Source organism: Petaurus breviceps, unplaced genomic scaffold (assembly GCF_028583685.1).
Source record: "Petaurus breviceps papuanus isolate PSGF00001 unplaced genomic scaffold, PetGlider_PUasm1.0 154, whole genome shotgun sequence".
NCBI classification, from domain to species: Eukaryota; Metazoa; Chordata; class Mammalia; order Diprotodontia; family Petauridae; genus Petaurus; species Petaurus breviceps.
This window is the reverse complement of record NW_027185715.1, coordinates 3,585,172-3,604,334: the sequence shown is the minus strand read 5'-3', so window position 1 is coordinate 3,604,334 and position 19,163 is coordinate 3,585,172. Positions and strand designations below refer to the sequence as shown.

Here is a 19,163-nt window from a genome sequence, read left to right as displayed (position 1 = left end):
AAGGGTCAAATGAAATTATTTATATGTATGTATGTATTTATGTGTGTGTATGTATACACACACATATACATATATATGTACATATATATATTTATAAAGAGAGATCTAGATATATATGAAGCAAACTGATTTAAGTGACTTGGCCAGGGACACATAGCTTTTAAGTATCAGAGGTCAGATTTGAAAATGAGTCTTTCTGACTCCAGATCTGGCATCTATCCACTGAGCCAACTAGATTCTAAAAGCAACAGCAAAAAAGCTATTGCAAGGGTCAAATGAGATTGTGTATGTAAAAATATTTTATAAGTGTAAGTGATTATTACTGGTTGATTTAAAACCCAGAAAAGGCCTAATCTGCCTCTATGTGAACTCATTTAGCAGACATCTACTTCTTGCAGCCAGTTCCTAGCTAGCTAAGCTGTTTTAATGGTTATCCTCATTGCCTCAAACATTTTCCTTCCTCAATTCCACCTACTGACCTCCCTGGCTTCCTTTAAGTCCCATCTTTTTAAATAATAAGTCTTTCCTGACCCCTCTTAATTCTAGTGCTTTCCTTTTCCTCTCTTAATTGTTTTCAGATTATGCTGTATATAGCTTACTTTGTGCATATAAGTGTGTGTGTGTCTGTATGTATATACATACATACGTATATAGATATATGTGTATTTGTTTGCATTTTGTTTCCCCCTATTAAAACGTAAGCTCCTTGAGGCTAGGTACTATCTTTTGCCTCTTTTTGTATCCTTGGTCCTTAACACAGTGCCTGAAATACAGTAGGTATTTAATAAATGTTGATTCATTGATTGAATTCAGAGATGTACAAGTAAAAACCTACTACATAGAAATTTCATTGGTATACATATTTGAGTAGTTCATGGTCTTTGAACACTTAAGTTCTTAATGTTTACATTTCTCCTTTGTTTATTTTGATAGATGATTTTCCTAAACCCCAGATCACAGTCCAGCCAGAGACCCAGTCGGCAATAAAAGGCTCCAACTTGAGTTTTATCTGCTCTGCTGCTAGCAGCAGCGACTCCCCAATGACATTCGCCTGGAAAAAAGATAATGAACTACTTCATGATGCTGAAATGGAAAATTATGCACACCTCCGGGCCCAGGGAGGTGAAGTGATGGAGTACACCACCATTCTTCGGCTGCGCAATGTCCAATTTACCACTGAAGGGAAATACCAGTGTGTCATTTCTAATCACTTTGGTTCATCATACTCTGTCAAAGCCAAGCTAACTGTAAATAGTAAGTGATTCTTTTCTTCCTTTTACATTTAAAGAGACTTAATTATTTTAGAAAGTCTGTCTCTTTCCCTTTTTCTAACCCTTGTCATTCTTACTCTTAACTTGGAATGCCTTGATGTGATTTGAATGGCTAACGTTGCTGTATGTCCTATTCTCACGGATCATCATGCTGCCATTTATGTTAGCCTTGTTATATAGATCTTTATAGCTAATTCTGTGAAAAGGAGGAGTGTGAATTTAAGAGAAGGAAAATAAATCCAGCTTAGAATCGTGACATTTGGGATTTGAAAGGGACTTTAAAAATCAAATGATAATAACAGATTTGAAAGGGCCTTCAGAGATCATCTAATCTAATTTATATTTGAGTGAGAATCCTTTCTCCAACATCCTTAGCAAGGGCTCCTCCAAACATCTCTTGAAGATTTCTTGCAATGGGAAGCATCTTAAGGCCACCCATTCCACTTTTTGGTAACTCAGATTGTTAGGAAGTGTTTCCTTATATTGAGTCTAAATCTTTTTTCTCCACTCATGGCTCTTAGATATATCCTCTGGGCCAAACAAACAATTCAGGAGTCCTTAAAAGGCAAAAGAGATATCTAAAAGAATCCTAAATGGGGGAGTTGGAAAACCTGGATTTACTTCCTAGCTCTGACTAGCCAAATAATTTTGGGTCAGTTGCTTTACCTTGCTGGGCATACTTTTTTAATCTATGAAATGGAGATAGTTTTTATCTGCTCTGACTATATCACAGGGCTGTGTTGAGAATCAAAGGAAATAAACTATGTCAAATTGCTTTTAAAACTAAGCAGACAAGATCAGAATATAAGGTTGAAATGATTACAAGGAAAACTGAGGTCCTAACATATGTCTTTCTGATTTTAGTGCTTCCTTCATTTACAAAGATACCCATGGACCTTACCGTCCGAGCTGGAGCTATGGCCCGATTAGAATGTGCTGCTGTTGGCCACCCAGCACCACAGATTGCCTGGCAGAAAGATGGCGGCACAGACTTTCCAGCAGCTCGGGAAAGACGTATGCATGTAATGCCAGAGGATGATGTGTTCTTTATTGTGGATGTGAAAATAGAAGATGTTGGTGTTTATAGCTGTACTGCCCAAAACAGTGCCGGGAGTATATCGGCAAATGCGACACTGACTGTCTTGGGTGAGTTGAACCTTAAAGATTCTGAACCCAGGTGGCTATGGGACTGAGCAGGTGCAGAACTACAGTGAATTGACTGTTTCCCAAAGAATCCTCAAGAATGACTCAGATGGGAAGATTTTAGGGTAGTGGAAGGGCTGTGTCCAGGAGGGAGGCCTGCCCTTTTATTGTTGCTGTTTGTGATTTTGTTTAGTTGTGTTCTAAGAGCTGTGCAGTCTCTTAAAAATCATCTTCACTGTTATATGTGGCTTTGCATGATAAAAGAAGGTTAATCCTGGCTTGAAGTAGTTGGCTAATAATTAACAGCGAAAGCAGCTAAATAAACAGTAGATAGAGTGCCAGGCCTGAAGTCAGGAAGAGTCGTCTTCATGAGTTTAAGCCTGGCCTCAGACACTTAATTAGCTGGGTGTCCCTGGGAAAGTCACTTGACCCTGTTTGCCTCAGTTTCCTCATCTGTAAAATGAGCTGAAGAAGGAAACCACACACCACTCCAGTATCTTTGCCAAGTCATGAAGAGCTGGACATGACTGAAAGGATTGAACAAATAAAATAAAAGCCAATTATTAGGAGCTCTGGTTACTCATTTCTGTCTCCACATACTGTTGTGGAGACGAGTATGGCATTAAATGGTCCTTTTATGTCTTTTTAAAGCAAAGTGCTTTATAAACCTTAAAGAACTATGCAAATGTCAGCTGCTTTTATTAATAATATTATTTTAGCTTATAAGAGGTAATATGGCTAGAGAGCCAGTCTGGGAATGAGGAAAACCTGGATCTAAGGCCCACTTCCAACACATACTGGCTGCAAGAAATAGTACTGTAAAGTATGAACAAAAGATGATCGTCTAGACACTGTTGTGTAGCTCCAGAAGTAACTAAAGTAGCCCCAAATTAGATAATTGGCTTTAAGAATTTATTTTCAGTACCATGAAAAACGATTATCAGCATTTCCTTATAAGACCTACCCAGCAGAAAGTTTCCATTTAAAAACTGACCTCTTAGATTAAATCAACAGGCAGATCTAATATTAACTTATTTTTATGCATTTTAACTCAAATACTAATAAGATTTTACTCCCTCTTTGTCACCATTTCCCTTGCTCTAGAGTAAAAAGAAAAGAAAATACAACAGAAATGAGTTGGAGAATATATTAATATTCTACCTTATTACACATTAGCCTGGTTAAGGTACACTAGTGAATGAAGAAAGGATAATGAGTGTAACAACAAATACCATTTATTTTCAGGCAGAAATAAGCATTTAAAAAGAAAATACTTCAATTATTGAATGTTATAAATTTCAAATTTTAGTTTAAACTATATTTTCTTACTGGACCCAGTGATATAGAAAACAGCCTACATGTATGAGAACCTGGAAAAAAAAAACCCCAACACATTGTCATTTCAGAAACTCCATCATTTTTGCGGCCATTATTGGATCGAACTGTGACCAAAGGGGAGACGGCTGTCTTACAGTGCATTGCTGGTGGTAGCCCCCCACCCAAGCTGAACTGGACTAAAGATGATAGTCCTCTAATTGTGACAGAACGGCATTTTTTTGCTGCGGGCAATCAGCTTCTGATCATTGTGGACACAGATATGGAGGATGCTGGGAAGTATACTTGTGAAATGTCTAACACACTTGGAACAGAAAGAGGGAATGTGCGACTTAGTGTGATTCCCACTCCCACCTGTGATTCTCCCCAGAATGCTGCCCCATCATTAGACGATGATGGATGGGCCACCGTGGGAGTTGTGATCATAGCAGTGGTTTGCTGTGTGGTGGGCACTTCCTTAGTGTGGGTGGTCATCATATACCACACAAGGAGGAGAAATGAAGATTGCAGCATTACAAACACAGGTGCGTAAATAGAAGCTTGGCACCAGGTACGGCAGTCATGTGTGTTTGTGGTTCAGGAGTAATTTTCTTCTCCCAACATATATTTGTGTGTCTCTATGTCTCATTCAGTCAGAAGGGTGACTCATTTGTTTCAGTCTGTAGAAATATGATCAGTGAAAATTAGCATCACTCCCATTATCCTTTGCTCTGCACCCAGCCCAAAATGCATTTGTGTTTGATTTTCATGTGCATTTCACAGAACATGTTGAAATACATCATCATAATTTTTACCACTGCTGTCGAAAGATAGGAGGGTATCTATCTATATTATAAAGACTTAAAGTCTTTTATCAAACTTACTCTGTGATCTTTGCTTGGGGGAATTTAATTTTGGCTTATTGGACATCTACATCCTGAAATGTTAGTTTATGTTGTATGGAAAGGAAACTCTTCATTTGATTTAGCATTTTTTTAGGAAGAGGACTGATAAGGTGACATAATCTAAGGTTAACTTTTAAATCAGATTCTATTCTTTAAATAATCATAGCCCCTTCCTTGCTCAAGACAGAATTACTTGATCTAAACCAGTTTTGTTAGAAAAACTCAGTCCTCATTTCATTAAACTTGTATTTAAAAGTTTAGAAATCTTCATGATATTGACTTGTTCAGAGGGATAGTAACAGGCATTGTAACCTTTGTATTTCGTATTTTAGATATCATTATTTATAATATATATCTAATTCTACATTAACATAATCGTGTGTTATATATAACATAATATCACATTATGTTATAATTATAATGCCGTATAAAATACGTATTTTTAATCCCTGCTGTATTATTTTTAATCACAGATGAAACAAATCTGCCAGCTGATATTCCAAGTTATTTGTCATCCCAGGGAACATTAGCTGAAAGACAGGATGGGTACGGCTCATCAGAAAATGGGAGCCATCACCAATTTATCACATCTTCAGGGGGTGGCTATCTTTTACAACGTGACAGCAATGGTAGGTATTTGAAATAAAAATGGATGTCAGACTAAATGCTTTGCCAAGCACTAAAGCACAGAAATTTATACCCAGCCCAAGGTCATTGGCGTAAAGTTGAGTTCCATAATCTTGCTCTTTCCTCTATTAGGAAATCTTTCATTGTGTCCATCTATATCAAGACAAGTAGACCAAATGAACTTGATTTCCTTCATGAAACACTGAGAAGTCCCTACTTTTATAATCTTAAATCTTTTTTAGGCTATGACCACATGTTATTGCTTGTTTAAATGAGAGTGTCAGTTACTAAACATGTATTAAGCACCTATTCTGTAGTAAACACTGTGAATAAAAAACGATGCAGTCCCATCCCTCAAAGAGCTACTATCCTTTAGAAGAAGACAGTTTGTACACATATGAATAAATACAGAAGATATACCCCACAAATGCAAGTTACTTCAGAAAAGAGGAGGCATTAGTAGCTGTGGGTACCCCAAAAGGTGTCATGTTGCAGGTTACTCTTTAGCTGAACTCTAAAGGAAATAAGGAATGATAAAAGACAGAGGCAAAGAAGCAGTGAATTTGAAATTTAAGGGACAGGCTACACACATATGCAGAGACAGGAGATGTGATATTGTGTGTCTAGGATGGAAAATAGTTCGGTTTGGATAGACCACAGAATGTGTGAAGGGGGATAATGAGTAATAGGTCTGGAGAGGTAGGCTGGGGCCAGACTTGGAAGGGTTATGTATGCATAACCCAGGCCTTCATATTTTATCTTAGAGGAAGTGTTGATATGTATCAACCCCCCCCCTACTAATTCATTGGATTAGTATCATTCTTTTAGTAAGAAAAAACTAATTCTGACTTGGCTTTCATCAGAGGAAACAGGGTGGTACAGCAACCCTGACGTAAGGGGAGGAGATCTAGGTTCAGATCCTACCACTGAACCATCCATGACTTTGAACAGATCACTTAACTAAGGATTGTGCTAGATGGCTTTTGAGGTCTCTTCCGGCTCTCAATCTGCAATCAGTGCTAACTTCCTTAACAATCACCTCCTATCATTCTTCTTTGACTTCAAGAAGTGATCATAAATTTACCCCAAAGATACCACGGAGGTGTTATTTATGATGACCTAACCAAAATGTCCTCTTTTTATCTGGGGGGAAAAAATCCCACAGATAGGAAAATATTTATTTGTAGGTAGGTGACTGATTTAGGTGGTACAGTGGATAGAATGCCAGGGCGGGGCTTTGGAAAATCTGATGAGTTCATATCTGGCCCCAGGCACTTACTAGCTGTGTGACCCTGGGCAAGTCACTTAAAAAAAAAAGAACCCTCCCCCCAAAAAACCCTCTGTTTGCCTCAGTTTCCTCATCTGTAAAATGGGGATAATAATAGCCCCTACATCATAGGGTTTTTGTGAGGATCAACAAGATAATTGTGAAGGTTGTGAAGCACAGTGCCTAGCACATCATAGGAATACTATAAATTATATAATTTATATATAAAAATTATATAGATATTAGCTGTGGTGATGATGATACATATGTTTTGGATTTCAAGGCACTTGTCATATGGATAATAGCAGTGAGACAGACATCGAAGGTGTCACAGATCCGTTTTTATGCCACTACCTTGGAACGACAGGCACTGGGTATCCGAAGGGAACCGTCTATGGCTCTGATTCTTTTGATACCTACCGCCCAGGTATGTCGATCGAGAGCTCGACTCGAAATTGAATTGTCATTACTCTCTGTGGAATCCCTAGCAGTGCTAACTCTCAGAACTGAAATTTCTCTTGTGTTCTTTTTTTTTCCCACATATAAAAAGCTTCCAACCCAGACCCAAGAACTGCTTGCTTGGATCATTATGAGTCTACTTATGTAAAGAAAAAAGAGTGCTACCCATGTTCCCATCCATCAGAGGAATCCTGTGACCTAAATATGAGTAGTGTTGGAATGCCGTCTCCCATGAGTAAATTAGTCAGCTCTATCTACGTTCAAAATGAAGGCTCTGGGATCAAAAGCTTGTCTCAAAACAAAAATGCTGTGGATTTTAATGCAGTCCAAGAACCATCATCTACTACATCCAGTAATGCTTTTATGGGTGAGTAGCTCAGCTGAATTAAGCCATCAGGGAAATAATGCCCTTTATTTATGTGCCAGGAAAACAGCAGAACACTTAAATGCCGGACTTGTGAAAAAGAATGATATATTTAGATTTGGAATGTACTTTAGAGGGCTTCTAATTCAAACTGCTCATTTGACAGCTAAGGAAACTGAGATCGCAGGAGTCTTAAGTGACTTGTCCAAGGTCATAGAGGTAGTATGAAGAAGAACCAGGATTTTAATAATAAATCTAGTATGCCTTTTACTACATCATGATTTTCCCTTGTGGAGAAATAAATTCATTTATGATAGTGTAAATGTTCTTTTAGGCAGATTCAAAGGAGAGGGATTTTTTTTACTCTCTTATACACTTAATCTAGATTTAAGAGACCACTTTTAGGAATTTTCTGGGAATCACTGTGTGTGGTATCCCCAAAGAGATGAGAGTTCAGGGAGTGGCTTAGGAGCTCAGTCCTTCAGCCATGTGGAAAAAGTGGTTTTGGGCTACAAAGTGCTTTGGGGTGGAACCCGAGTGTACAGCATGACTGTGGTTTGGGATGTCTAGTAGCTAATAACTGAACCCACAGAAGAAGGGTGGAAAACAACGTGTCTACCTACCAAGAATTGCAAGCAAGACAATTTTAGGTCCCTTTTGGCAGAAAAGACCATCAGAGCCGAATGCCAACAACTGTGAGGCAGTAAGATGTAGGTTTTAGTGTTTTTAGTTTAGTCAAATATTAATGGAAGATGAGAAAAGATAAAATATGCATTCATTTACTAAGTGGGTAGGAGTAAAGAGGGATGAAAAGCACACCTAATTTCTTAAATTCCACTATGTAGGCACCCCACCCATATTGTCTGTCTACTGGGAGATAATCACACCAGATGCAGAGCCCTTGAAAATTCCTATTTAAGAGATTTGGGACATTAAAAAATTCGAATCTTTGTATGTGTAAACTGTAAAGGGTTATGTAAATATGAACTATGTAGATGGGTCTAGGATTTCATTGGTTAAGTACTTCTTCCATCAGTCCAGATCCCAAGCACTGTAGGCTTCCTCACCCTTTCCTTCCAGTTCTCTTCCAGGAAGGTTCCAATATGCTGGAAGCCTTCTCTTCACCCTTTTTCATTTATTAAGGATAGTAGTCTAGCACTTGGATTTTTCATCTGTTGAGTTTCCTTCTTGATACTTAAATTATCTCACCTCCTTGTCCTTACCTTTCATGGCACTTTTTGAATATGTCAGTACTGGTAATCTGTTGTGTACACACACACACACACACACACACACACACACACACACACACATCTTTTCATTTCCCTTTAAGTCACCCACAATTTTGATTTTTCTCAGGTCATGGAGTTCCATGATCCAGAGCCATATTGCATCAGTAGGAGAATTTATTATCGTAATCATTTTTTGTTTATATGTGTTCTTCATTACAGGAACATTTGGAAAGCCTCTTGGGAAGCCTCAACTGGATGCTTTTTCAAGCTGTGGACAGCCAAAAACTTTACATATGAACTCTCATGACTCCCAAGACTTTTCCTCTGAATTAGAAGATGATGGGAGAGAGAGGACAGTTTTTCAAGGAGAAAATCACACACATACCTATAAACAGGTCTTGGAAGGCTATAGGACTCCTACTTTTCAATCTTACACCCTGGACACATAGCTGCACTGGTGCTAACTGTTGAGTGGAACCAAAGAAATCTTCTAACTTACTACCTCAAGCAGACTTTTATTTAAAAGAAAGAAAATCCTATGACTTTAAAGGAAACTGAATTTTTAAAGGATACCCCAAATGCCTATTTATACAAATTTTAAAAACTGCCAAAAATGTTATAAAATTTTATACAGGGAATAACTTTCATATAAGAATATCATTTTAAACTATTTTATAGCTTTGTTTTATGCAAAATTGTATCTTTTGTAAATTAATGGTATAAATATCGTGACTATTTTATGTATTTTTATAACGCCAGATTTCTTTTTTATTGAAAATGAGTACTAAAGCCTTTTAAAAAATAGCACAGTCTTATCCCTTCTTGGAATGGAGGTAGCTCAATCTTTTTTTCCACACAGGACGTGTATTTAAATGTGGGTCCATGTGGTCCCAAAGTCCATGCAGATAAAAAGAAATAGGAATTACTGTACAAATTTGCTTTTTAACTTAAATCTTTGGAACTCATCTTACCAATTTTTATTCCAAATATTTTCCACCTCCCAAATTTATGAATATTATATTTGCTACATTAATGAGTCTCTAAATGTAAATGATAGGGGTTTGTTGATGAAGGCTGTGTAGTAAGACAGCAGAAATGGCCAAAAGCACTTTGCTATCCCACCAATGCATTTATGACACAGTTTAAGCTGTACCCCAACACCTTGTGTTGTACAGTTTTGTTTTGTTTTGTTTTTTTCACTTTTCCAAAAGCACTTTTACATTCATCATCTTATTATAACTATGTAGGGGACAGTGGTTATGTGTTGCATTTCTTTCTCTTTTATCCCCATTTTACAGATGAGAAAGCTGAAGCAGATATGTTAATTGATTTGCCCAGAGTCACACTAGGAATTATATGAAGCCAGATTGGAACTCAACTCTGCCTGACCCAAAAAGCCCTAAAACATTATCAGTACTGTGCCACCTAGGGGCGTCTATGTGGTGCAGGGAATAGAACACAGGCCCTGGAGTTAGGAGGACCTGAGTTCAAGTCAAACCTCAGACATTTAACACACACACACACACAAAACTAGCTGTGTGACCTTGGGCAAGTCACTTAACCCCAATTGCCCTACCTTCCCCCTCCAAAAAGAAAAAAAAAAATACTGTGCCACCTAGTTCCCTCTTCTAAAAGAATAGGGTATCTCTTGAATGAGATGTCTTATCTGAATGATTCTACACTTACACATTCACCATAGGGTTCTTCATGGTTTCCTAGAGTTCTCAGGTGAAGTTGTTCCTAATAGTATACTTGTGCTAAAGACCAAATACCAACTTTAGTACTTAAAACTATCAGAAGATTCAGTTAACAAATCAAGGAAAATGGTCCTTTTAAAATATTTGATTTCTGTCAGTGGGGCTGGAGTCAGGAAGACCCATCTTCCTGGGTTCAAATCTGGCCTCAGACACTTACTAGTTATTTGACCCTAGACAATTTGCTTAACCCATTTGTGTCAGTTTCCTCCTCTCTAAAATGAGCTGGAGAAGGAAATGGCAAACCACTCCAGTTTCTTTGCCAAGAAAACCTCAAATGGTGTCACAAAGAATCAGACATGACAGAACAACAAGTATTTGGGTGTGGAAATGGAAAAAGGAGATGACATGTGAAAAATGAATGTAATTCTGTGTTTTACAAAACAAGTTTCAGTTAGGTGGAAGTGGTTAAAGGAAGCAACTCATTAAATTTGATCATTTCAAAAATCATGATCTTTGCTTTTGTTTGGTAAATTCTCGATGTTTTTTAAGTTCAAAAATCAATCCTCTTTCCAAAGATCTATTAATATTAATACCAAAAAAATTTACTAGTACAGCACATACACATTTTTAAGCCTTAGTACTTTGAAGGCGCAAATTTATGTTCTTGTCAGGCTTCTCTGAAACCAAATGGAAAGCAGCTGCTGGACTAGTCCACATCATACAAATGCTTTTCAGAGGAAAAGTTGGAAGCAAAAGGTTTCCTGCTTAATGGAACTGAGTTTTAGAATTTTGTTGTTTATAAGCCAGAAACCTGGCACCCAGATTGCAGTATAACCTTCCCCATTTTATTTAGACACTAGAATAGTAAGGCAGGAAGTTGATACTTCCTTAAACCACCAGGGACTAAGTGCAGAGAATGGATTTTACATGCCTCAGCTTATCATATTTCCAGATTTTCTAAATATTGCTGTTAATTTGTCTTCATTATTGCCAGATGTGGTGACAGATATTGATAGGGGTATTATTCCGTGATTATGAATTTCACTGTGAAGGATTGTTCCCAGACCTAAACAAAAATTTAATTCCACAGTGCGTGAAATTTAAAAATCTGATTCATCCCCTAAGTTAATATAGTTCTGCCTCCTCGCTTACACCTTTTTAAACTTTTGGATCAACGATAACACCAAGGATCTAGAATAAGATTATGAAAATAAATTTTGCCTTTTTTTCCAAGAGTTTTAATTTTAGGAGTTCAAATGGAATTATTAATCAAGATTTGTCATATGGTCCATATCTGAAAGTAGCCTCCTAAATTACCATGGGTTTTAACTGCTCACATATACCAAGTCAATTGACCACTCAATTTAAACGTTATTGAGTGTACTAATTGGGATTTTCTTTTTTTTTTTTAAGTATGTCTTTTGACATAAGACCAATTAAGTGATTTTGGTGAATGTGTACACATCCTTTGCCGTGCTCTGTATGATATAAGTCCTGATGAAGAGAAGAAGAAAATTTCTTTTATGTTGGGTGCCAATCCCATACTCAGATTGGTAAATATAGGTAATCCTTCTGCTCATTTAATTCACGATCAGAATGCCTGCCTTTCTTGTGTGATCCTCGTCTGTGTCTTCTTACGAATTCACCAGAAGGAATCCACCCAACATTCTGTGACCTTCCTTGTTTTCTCATGACATCAAAAGAATACCAATGGGCAGTTTATCTATCTGTTGTCCTTTGCTTCCAGCACATGACTGGCCCATCTTTTTTGCTTGTGCATTTCTTTGACAAAATCCTTTCTACCATTTCTCAGACTTAGTTCTTCATTTGTAACTTCTTGCATGCTCTCCACTGCCCTTTGAGTATGCCTCAACTAAAATTATTTGGAGACTATAAAGAGACCTATTTGGAGACACATTACGTGAATTACAGTTAATGTAAAACCAGAAGAATATTGGTATTTGAAAGAAGGGCCTTTGTTTCAGGGAGATTTCTGAGGTCATTAAAGAAGCTTTTCTGTTTCCCAAAGGCAATAATATATAACCCATTCTCCTGCTCAGCTCTGGGTCCTGCTTATTAACTCTGTGTGGTTTTCTGTCCACAATATTCTCTCTACTGAACAGGAAACTATCACAAAGTGCTAATTCTATCAGTGATAAAGAAGTTTTCTAATATGTTGAAGGAAAATAGCTTTCTAATTCTAATGTTCCTTGATTTAAAAAAGCAAATATCTGTATCAATACATAGATTTCTTTTTCCCAGCTATATTGCCAAGGATACACACTCAAACTTGCCTCTCAAGATAACAATGTTTTACGCCCCCCTTTTTTTGAAGGTTCTTTTTAAAAAGAAAACATAAGTGTTTCATTCTCACTGCCCTGAGGAGTATAGTCGTTATAATATGCTGCCGTATGAAGTCATTTTCTGCTCATTTGGTAGTTGTGGCGTCTATTGCTGGTATTTACTAGTTCTGTGACGTTGGGCAAGTCGTGTCCCCTCTCTGGGCTCAGTTAAAGACGGGGATTCAAAAAGATGTTCTCTAACTTTCCTTCCAACCTTGACAGTCTCTGAGTCTGAATTCGGCTGTAAATTCTTTGTTCTCTCAGTCCGCGTTTCTATGATCAACATTGTGTGGAGTCCTATAATGGGATCATTGAGACCTTTAAGAATCATTTTAGGCAGCGTTCTGTTAGCACATCGAGCTACATAGTGTTCTAACAAAAAAAAATAAGCTTCAAAGGAGTGTATAGTTCTTTAATTCATTAAGTGATTACAATATTCTTTTAAAATATCTCGGTATTTACCTCTCCAAAAGCCAAATAAGCTGAAGAATACACCTGAAGCAGAATACAGATGGGTTTTTGTTTTAGCATATTTACATATGGCCATTAACATGTATAGATTTTACTCTTGTGTTATAACTTTCTTTGTTTTCACACTGGGTCACGAGAAGAGGAATTTTTTCATTGTTGACAGAAATTTCCAAAGAAGAAACTTCCTCTGACCAACCAGATTGGCATGTTTTTGTGTAACTTTTGGTGCCTGGGGACACTGAAAAGATAAAGTAATATAGCTATACTGTTACAGAAAGGACTTGAACCTAGTTCTTGCTGACTACAAGGCCATCTCTCTATCCCAGGAGGGGGGAACCTGTGACCTCAAGGCCCCAAGTGTCCCTTTAAGGTCTTCAAGTGCAACCTTTTGACTGAATTCAAACTTCACAGAATAAATGCCTTTAATTAAAATATAATTGAACAGGATATGTTCTGTAAAACTTGGATTCAGTCAAAAGGCTACACCCAAGGACCTAGAATGCCACACCCCCTCTCTATCCATTTCACTACACCATCTCTTGTTTTTACTAGGTTTAAAACTTCTCAGAATTAAATATTGTGTTCCTTAATGTTATATGAGTAGCTCAGTAATTAGATGTTTGTTTGTTTATTTTTTTTCCCGGAGGATAAGTCTACCCATATTTTATTAAATTGTCCCAGTAGCAATTTTATCTACTACTTAGAGCTCTGTCAGTTTTGACATTTGAATAGCCATGCTAGTTTGGATTAAAAGGTTTGCTTTTCATTATATGAGTCTGTCTATTCTTTCCAAGCTAACATTTGACTCATGAAGGAATGGTGTTAAGTGACACATTGTGGATAGAAATGTATCCAATTTCTGACAACCACATGCACTGTCAAGCCATAAATTATAAACACTATTTTTTTTTAAGTTTTAAGGACCTGAATATTGGGGTCTGTGATGTCAAGAATGAACTATTTAATTATGGGCTAATTTATTTCATTAATTAAAGTATTACCTATGTCTTTAGGTACCTTGCTTGATTGGGCATGCAAAAAGCAAAAATGGAAAGTGCGTTCAAGGAGCATATATTCCATAAGTTTTATATCAAAGTTATTCAGTACTTTGGTTAATCAAGTTTTAATCTTTGAATCTTAATGCATCCAGTGCCTCATTTTGGCATGACCATGGGCCTGGGCTCTCTCTCAGTCTTTGCAAGTTAGCATATGAACATTCTTTTTCAGATTCTCTGAAACTGGAAGATGCTTGAGTATATATAGACCTAGACATTCATAGGTTTACAAATTTGAAGCTCATAAGCGACTATAGAAATTAAGTTTAATTCCATTTTAGAGATAAACAGAAACTGAGGCTGAAAGGTTGTGATTTCCCTACAGTTTCACAAATAATAAGTAACGGGACCAGAATTTAAAACAACTGCTTTTAGTACCATGTCCAAAGCTCTTTCTCCTTTACTCAAGGTCCCTTTTAAACTTTGTCACATATCGTGCAACATTCCTGTCGTTATCTCTCTGATATGAAACCTTATTGGACTCATCACTTTTGTTCAATAAGTAAAGCTCAGCTCACTTTTGAAGCAGCCATACATATCACACTGCTCACTCGGGGTTGTTTGCCATCGAAAAAATAAATATCTGAGGTTTGCTTCTGTTCCTCCTGGCTGCTAAGAATAATAGCTCCTTTATTCTGTATTTATAGATTCAGTTTAAAAATATATTTAAGTACAAAATACGTTTGTTATTAAATTGCATCATGGTAGATGTCAGCCATTATTGTTATAAGGGATAGTTGGTGCTTTCTAGTTTAGAAAGCACATCATAGTCAATCGCAGTTGATCGCTGTTTACTATTGCTGTTGCTGTATGGTATTCTCCTGGTTCTGTTCATTTCACTTTCCATCAGTTCATGTAAGTCCAGGATTTTTCTGAAAACATCCTTCTCATTATTTCTTATAGCACAATAGTATTCCATCACAATCATCTACCACAATTTGTTTAGACATTCCCCAAATGATGAACATTCCCTCAATCTCCAGTCCTTTGCCACCTCTAAAAGAGCTGCTCTAAATATTTGTGTATATATATGTGCTGTTCCTTTTTGGGTTTTGCATTGTTTTGTTTTATCTCTTTGGGATACATTCTCTCTGGTATGTGAGTAACCTCAAGCACTCTTTTCCTCTCTGGAATTTTGACCAGGAATCCTGATCCCCTGCCATCCTGAGCTCTGTGTTCTAGTCCTTCTCCTTGCTCTGGAACTGCAACCCAGGACTATGACCTGAACCCACATAAAGGTAATGCAATGAGAATCCAGGATCCAATGCCAGCAAAGGGACCCCTGTAATCTCTTTCTGACAAATTGCCCAACCCACTTACTGTCTGTGAGCAGAGGTCTGGAAACTGGTGTTGCTGCTGTTTCAGTTACCACTTAGTTTAGTTTACTTACTTTAGTTTAGTTACCACTAACTTTAGTTACCACTAAGGCCTGCTGCTGGTTTGCCCTGCCAGCCTGCACTATATTAAACTCCACTCTCACCCAGTATGATAGACATGACTATTCCTGCTGACCTTCTAAGTTGTTTTGGGCTAGAAAATTGTTTCACCCCATCCTTTTGGGTTTTCTGCCACTCCAGAATTTGTTCTGAGGCTTTATTTACAGTTGTTTGGAGGAGAATATGGTAGAACTCACTCAAGTACCTACCTTTTTTCCGCCATCTTGACTCCGCCCCTCCCATTGCTAATAATTTTAAGAGAAGAAAGTTTATGGTGGGGGGAAAAAATACACAAGGGAAAAAATGAGGGGGAAAGATATGTAACTAATTATTTCTCATAACTGGGATAAAGCAGTAAAACCAAACACAACGGTTGGAGGAGGGAATAGGTGTAGTAGACATATCATGAATCCCACTTTTTTCTTAACCAATCAAAGGATGGCTGACTGTACACAGACACACGCATAGAATTTGGAGTACAGAAATATTAAATTCATTTGGAAAACAGATGGAGAAGTCTAGAGGTGAAAATGAGAGAAGGGGTAAAGAAGCAAAAGAAATACAAGCAAAATCATCCTCAACTATGGAGGACAGATTTTTTTTTTGAAAGGGAGATTTTCAGGAAAGTATAAAAATCAGTAACTGGTATCTAAGATGAGTGAAGAAAGGAGGGGAATCAGACCACTTCAATTATAGATTCCTAATGTTTATTCCATTCTCCTGGTATTTTTTTAAATTGCCTTCTCTCTCTTTGTGAAGATGGGGAAGAGGAGAAAGAGAGGAAAAATTATGGGGATGTAATGGGGAAAAAAAGCACAGTTAACTGTCATAGTTGAGGGTATGAATAGGGTGAACTCAAACATTAAACAGCATATTAGAATAGACTAAACAGGGTATTAGGATAGACTAAAAATAGAATACAATAGCATATTTGTCCGTTTATTATTTGAAATATAAAGATAAACAGAATTAAAATGAGGTGCTTAAGAAGGAATTTACTATGAACTGGATGAACTTTTAAGAAAACTTGGGGTAGTGAGGCAGTTAGGTGGTGCAATGGATAGAGCACTGGCCCAGGAGTCAGGAGGATCTGTGTTCAAATCCAGCCTCAGACACATACTGGCTATATGACCCTAGGCAAGTCACTTAACCCTGATTACCTTAAAAAAACATGGGCAATAATCATGATCTCAGACAAGGCAATAGGAAAAAAAGAATTTTTAATGACATGGTTTAAAAGAAATAGAGAAACTGTATTAATCTTAAAAGTCATCATAAAAATTACATAATATAAATGTTTAATATATATACAGTAAATGGTATGGCATATATATATGTAAAGGAAATGTTAATTCAATTATTGATCTGTGGGAAGATCAGTTATTGAAAATATTCAGTTGCTAGTTTCAAGGGACTAGATTACTGACTAGATTCCAGAAATTCAGATAGACCTCATGTCTTTGTGATGCTTTTTTAATATCCACCAAAGAGGCTTAGCCCAGTGCATTACAAATAGGAGGTACTTCCCAAATACAGTCTCCTCTGTTGAGTACTGATATAAACTTGCATTATAGTAGGATTGATTAGTGTTAGTTATAAAAAGGAGTGTTATTAAGTTAGCATGTTTTTCTAAGGTGTGTCTGTGGAATCTCCTAGCATGGTGTAATAAGCTCTGAATCTCTACATGGAGAAAAGGATTTCAATCCCAGATCTGCTACTTAACTTCCTGTGTGGCTTTGGACAAGTCAGTTGGACTTCTATTCTTAATTTTCCTCTGTCAGATGAGGGATAATATCCTTAGATAAGTTCTAAGGATCACTTCAGGTCAAAACCTATATAACCAACCTCTCTGGAACATAGAATAATCTGCAGGTAAGGCAATAGATTATATTTTTAACGAGTGGAACTCTGAAAAAAAGTATATGCAGGATACACTTTTAAGGTTAAACTACATTATTAATACTGCCTTCATTACTTTATTAAAATTGGATGATCAACAAAACAATAACTCAAACCCTGACCTGCAGCATTTGCCAATTTCTGAAGTTTGAATGCTTATGACTATTTAACAATTGGCTCCCAGGGGGTCTGAGCTGGTGCCAGCAAAACCCTGATTATGTTTCAAGATCCTTCCCATTGTTGCATAAGTAAAATTGCTACAACTAATTCAGGAAGAATGAAAGATTGAAAAAAGATCCAAAATTGACCTGTTTTTTTTTCCTACAAACCTTTAAAGTCTAGTTGAAATTCTTTTTTTTAATTATGCTATAAGAAATGACAAGCTGGATGATTTTAGAAAAACCTGGAAAGCCTTACATGAACTGATGCATAGTGAAGTGAACTGAGTCAAGAAAATTTTGTACACAGTTAACAGAAATATCTTTTGAGGAAGATCTATGAATGACTTAGCTATTCTCAGACTAATGATAAAGAGATACTATCCACTTCCAGAGAAAGAACTGATATTGATTGAATGCAAAGAATGCTATTATTCACTTTCATTTTTTCCCTTTTATTTGAGTCTTCTTGTACAGAATTACTAGCATGGAAATGTTTTACATAATTGTACATGTTTAACATATATTTGATTGATAACCATATCAGGGAAAGGAGAGGCACAGATAGAATTTGGAACTAAAAACATCCCTTTCCTAGATTCTCCATAAAGACAGGGCAACAATTTTACCTAAACTTCTCATCTCTGCTACTTTAGCCCAGCACTGTGCACAGAATCGGAGCCTAATATATGTTTTTGAACTAATAAATATTGTTAAGAAACCAATAGAAAATTAGTAAAGTGTATACAGGACAGCTATCTTTTTTTGCTTTCCATCTACACCATGCTTTCCTTTCTTTCCAGCGCCTTCTCCCAATTTGGACCTCTCTTTGGACCAGATGTTTCTAAATGGGCTGTACTGATTTATGTTTATACTCAGAGGGAGAGGGGTTGGAGAGGGGATGGTATATTTAGAAAGGAGACATTATGCCAACTTTGTGTTTATTTTAAGTGAAGTCTGTCACAAAGGAGACGTTTTTCCTCAGGAAAAAAAATCTGCCTCCTTGAGCCAGGTGTTCCTTATAGCTAAGTTAAAACATGTCTGTGAAAGTCTTAACATACTCTACCCCACAACAAGTAATAAAAGTTTCTGTTGGCATTCATCAGCTTATCTGTGATTCTAAACCTGTTGCTTATTTCCATTTATGTTTATAAATCTCCTTCCTTCACATGTTGCTAAGTAATATAATTGCCCACTTCACTCCCCATAGATTTCTGTTTCTTCACAGATTCTAAAGTAAATCAATTAGGGGCCTGACAGGGTCTGCACCTTTCCACAAAGTGCCTTATTTGCTGGTGCTAGCTTTCTTGAATCTGTAGACAATTTTCTTTTCTGCTGCCAGAGGTCCTATTTCTTTAGGTTGCTTCCAGCCCCAAGTGACTATGTCTCTGTATCCACGTTTCTCTTGAATGCATTTTGTGTTACTGCTTCCTTCAACTGTTCCTTACATTCTCAAACTCATTCCCCAACTGCTGGATGGGGATTCTTCTGCTCAAGTAGCTCTGTTGTTAAATGCTGTTGCC

The 19,163-nt window shown here is 37.0% G+C and overlaps 1 protein-coding gene across 1 annotated transcript in view; it reads left to right on the top strand.

Annotated features, from left to right (window-relative positions):
* LRIG3 (leucine rich repeats and immunoglobulin like domains 3) overlaps positions 1 to 10,783 on the top strand; it is a 61,561-nt gene extending 50,778 nt beyond the window's left edge. Inside the window, exons 13-19 of the mRNA XM_069080559.1 lie at positions 934 to 1,254; positions 2,136 to 2,417; positions 3,821 to 4,273; positions 5,107 to 5,262; positions 6,811 to 6,954; positions 7,078 to 7,353; positions 8,802 to 10,783. Coding sequence (XP_068936660.1) covers positions 934 to 1,254; positions 2,136 to 2,417; positions 3,821 to 4,273; positions 5,107 to 5,262; positions 6,811 to 6,954; positions 7,078 to 7,353; positions 8,802 to 9,031 — 1,862 coding nt within the window. The 3' untranslated portion in view covers positions 9,032 to 10,783. The remainder of the gene's footprint in view (positions 1 to 933; positions 1,255 to 2,135; positions 2,418 to 3,820; positions 4,274 to 5,106; positions 5,263 to 6,810; positions 6,955 to 7,077; positions 7,354 to 8,801) is intronic.
* Positions 10,784 to 19,163: the final 8,380 nt, after the last annotated feature.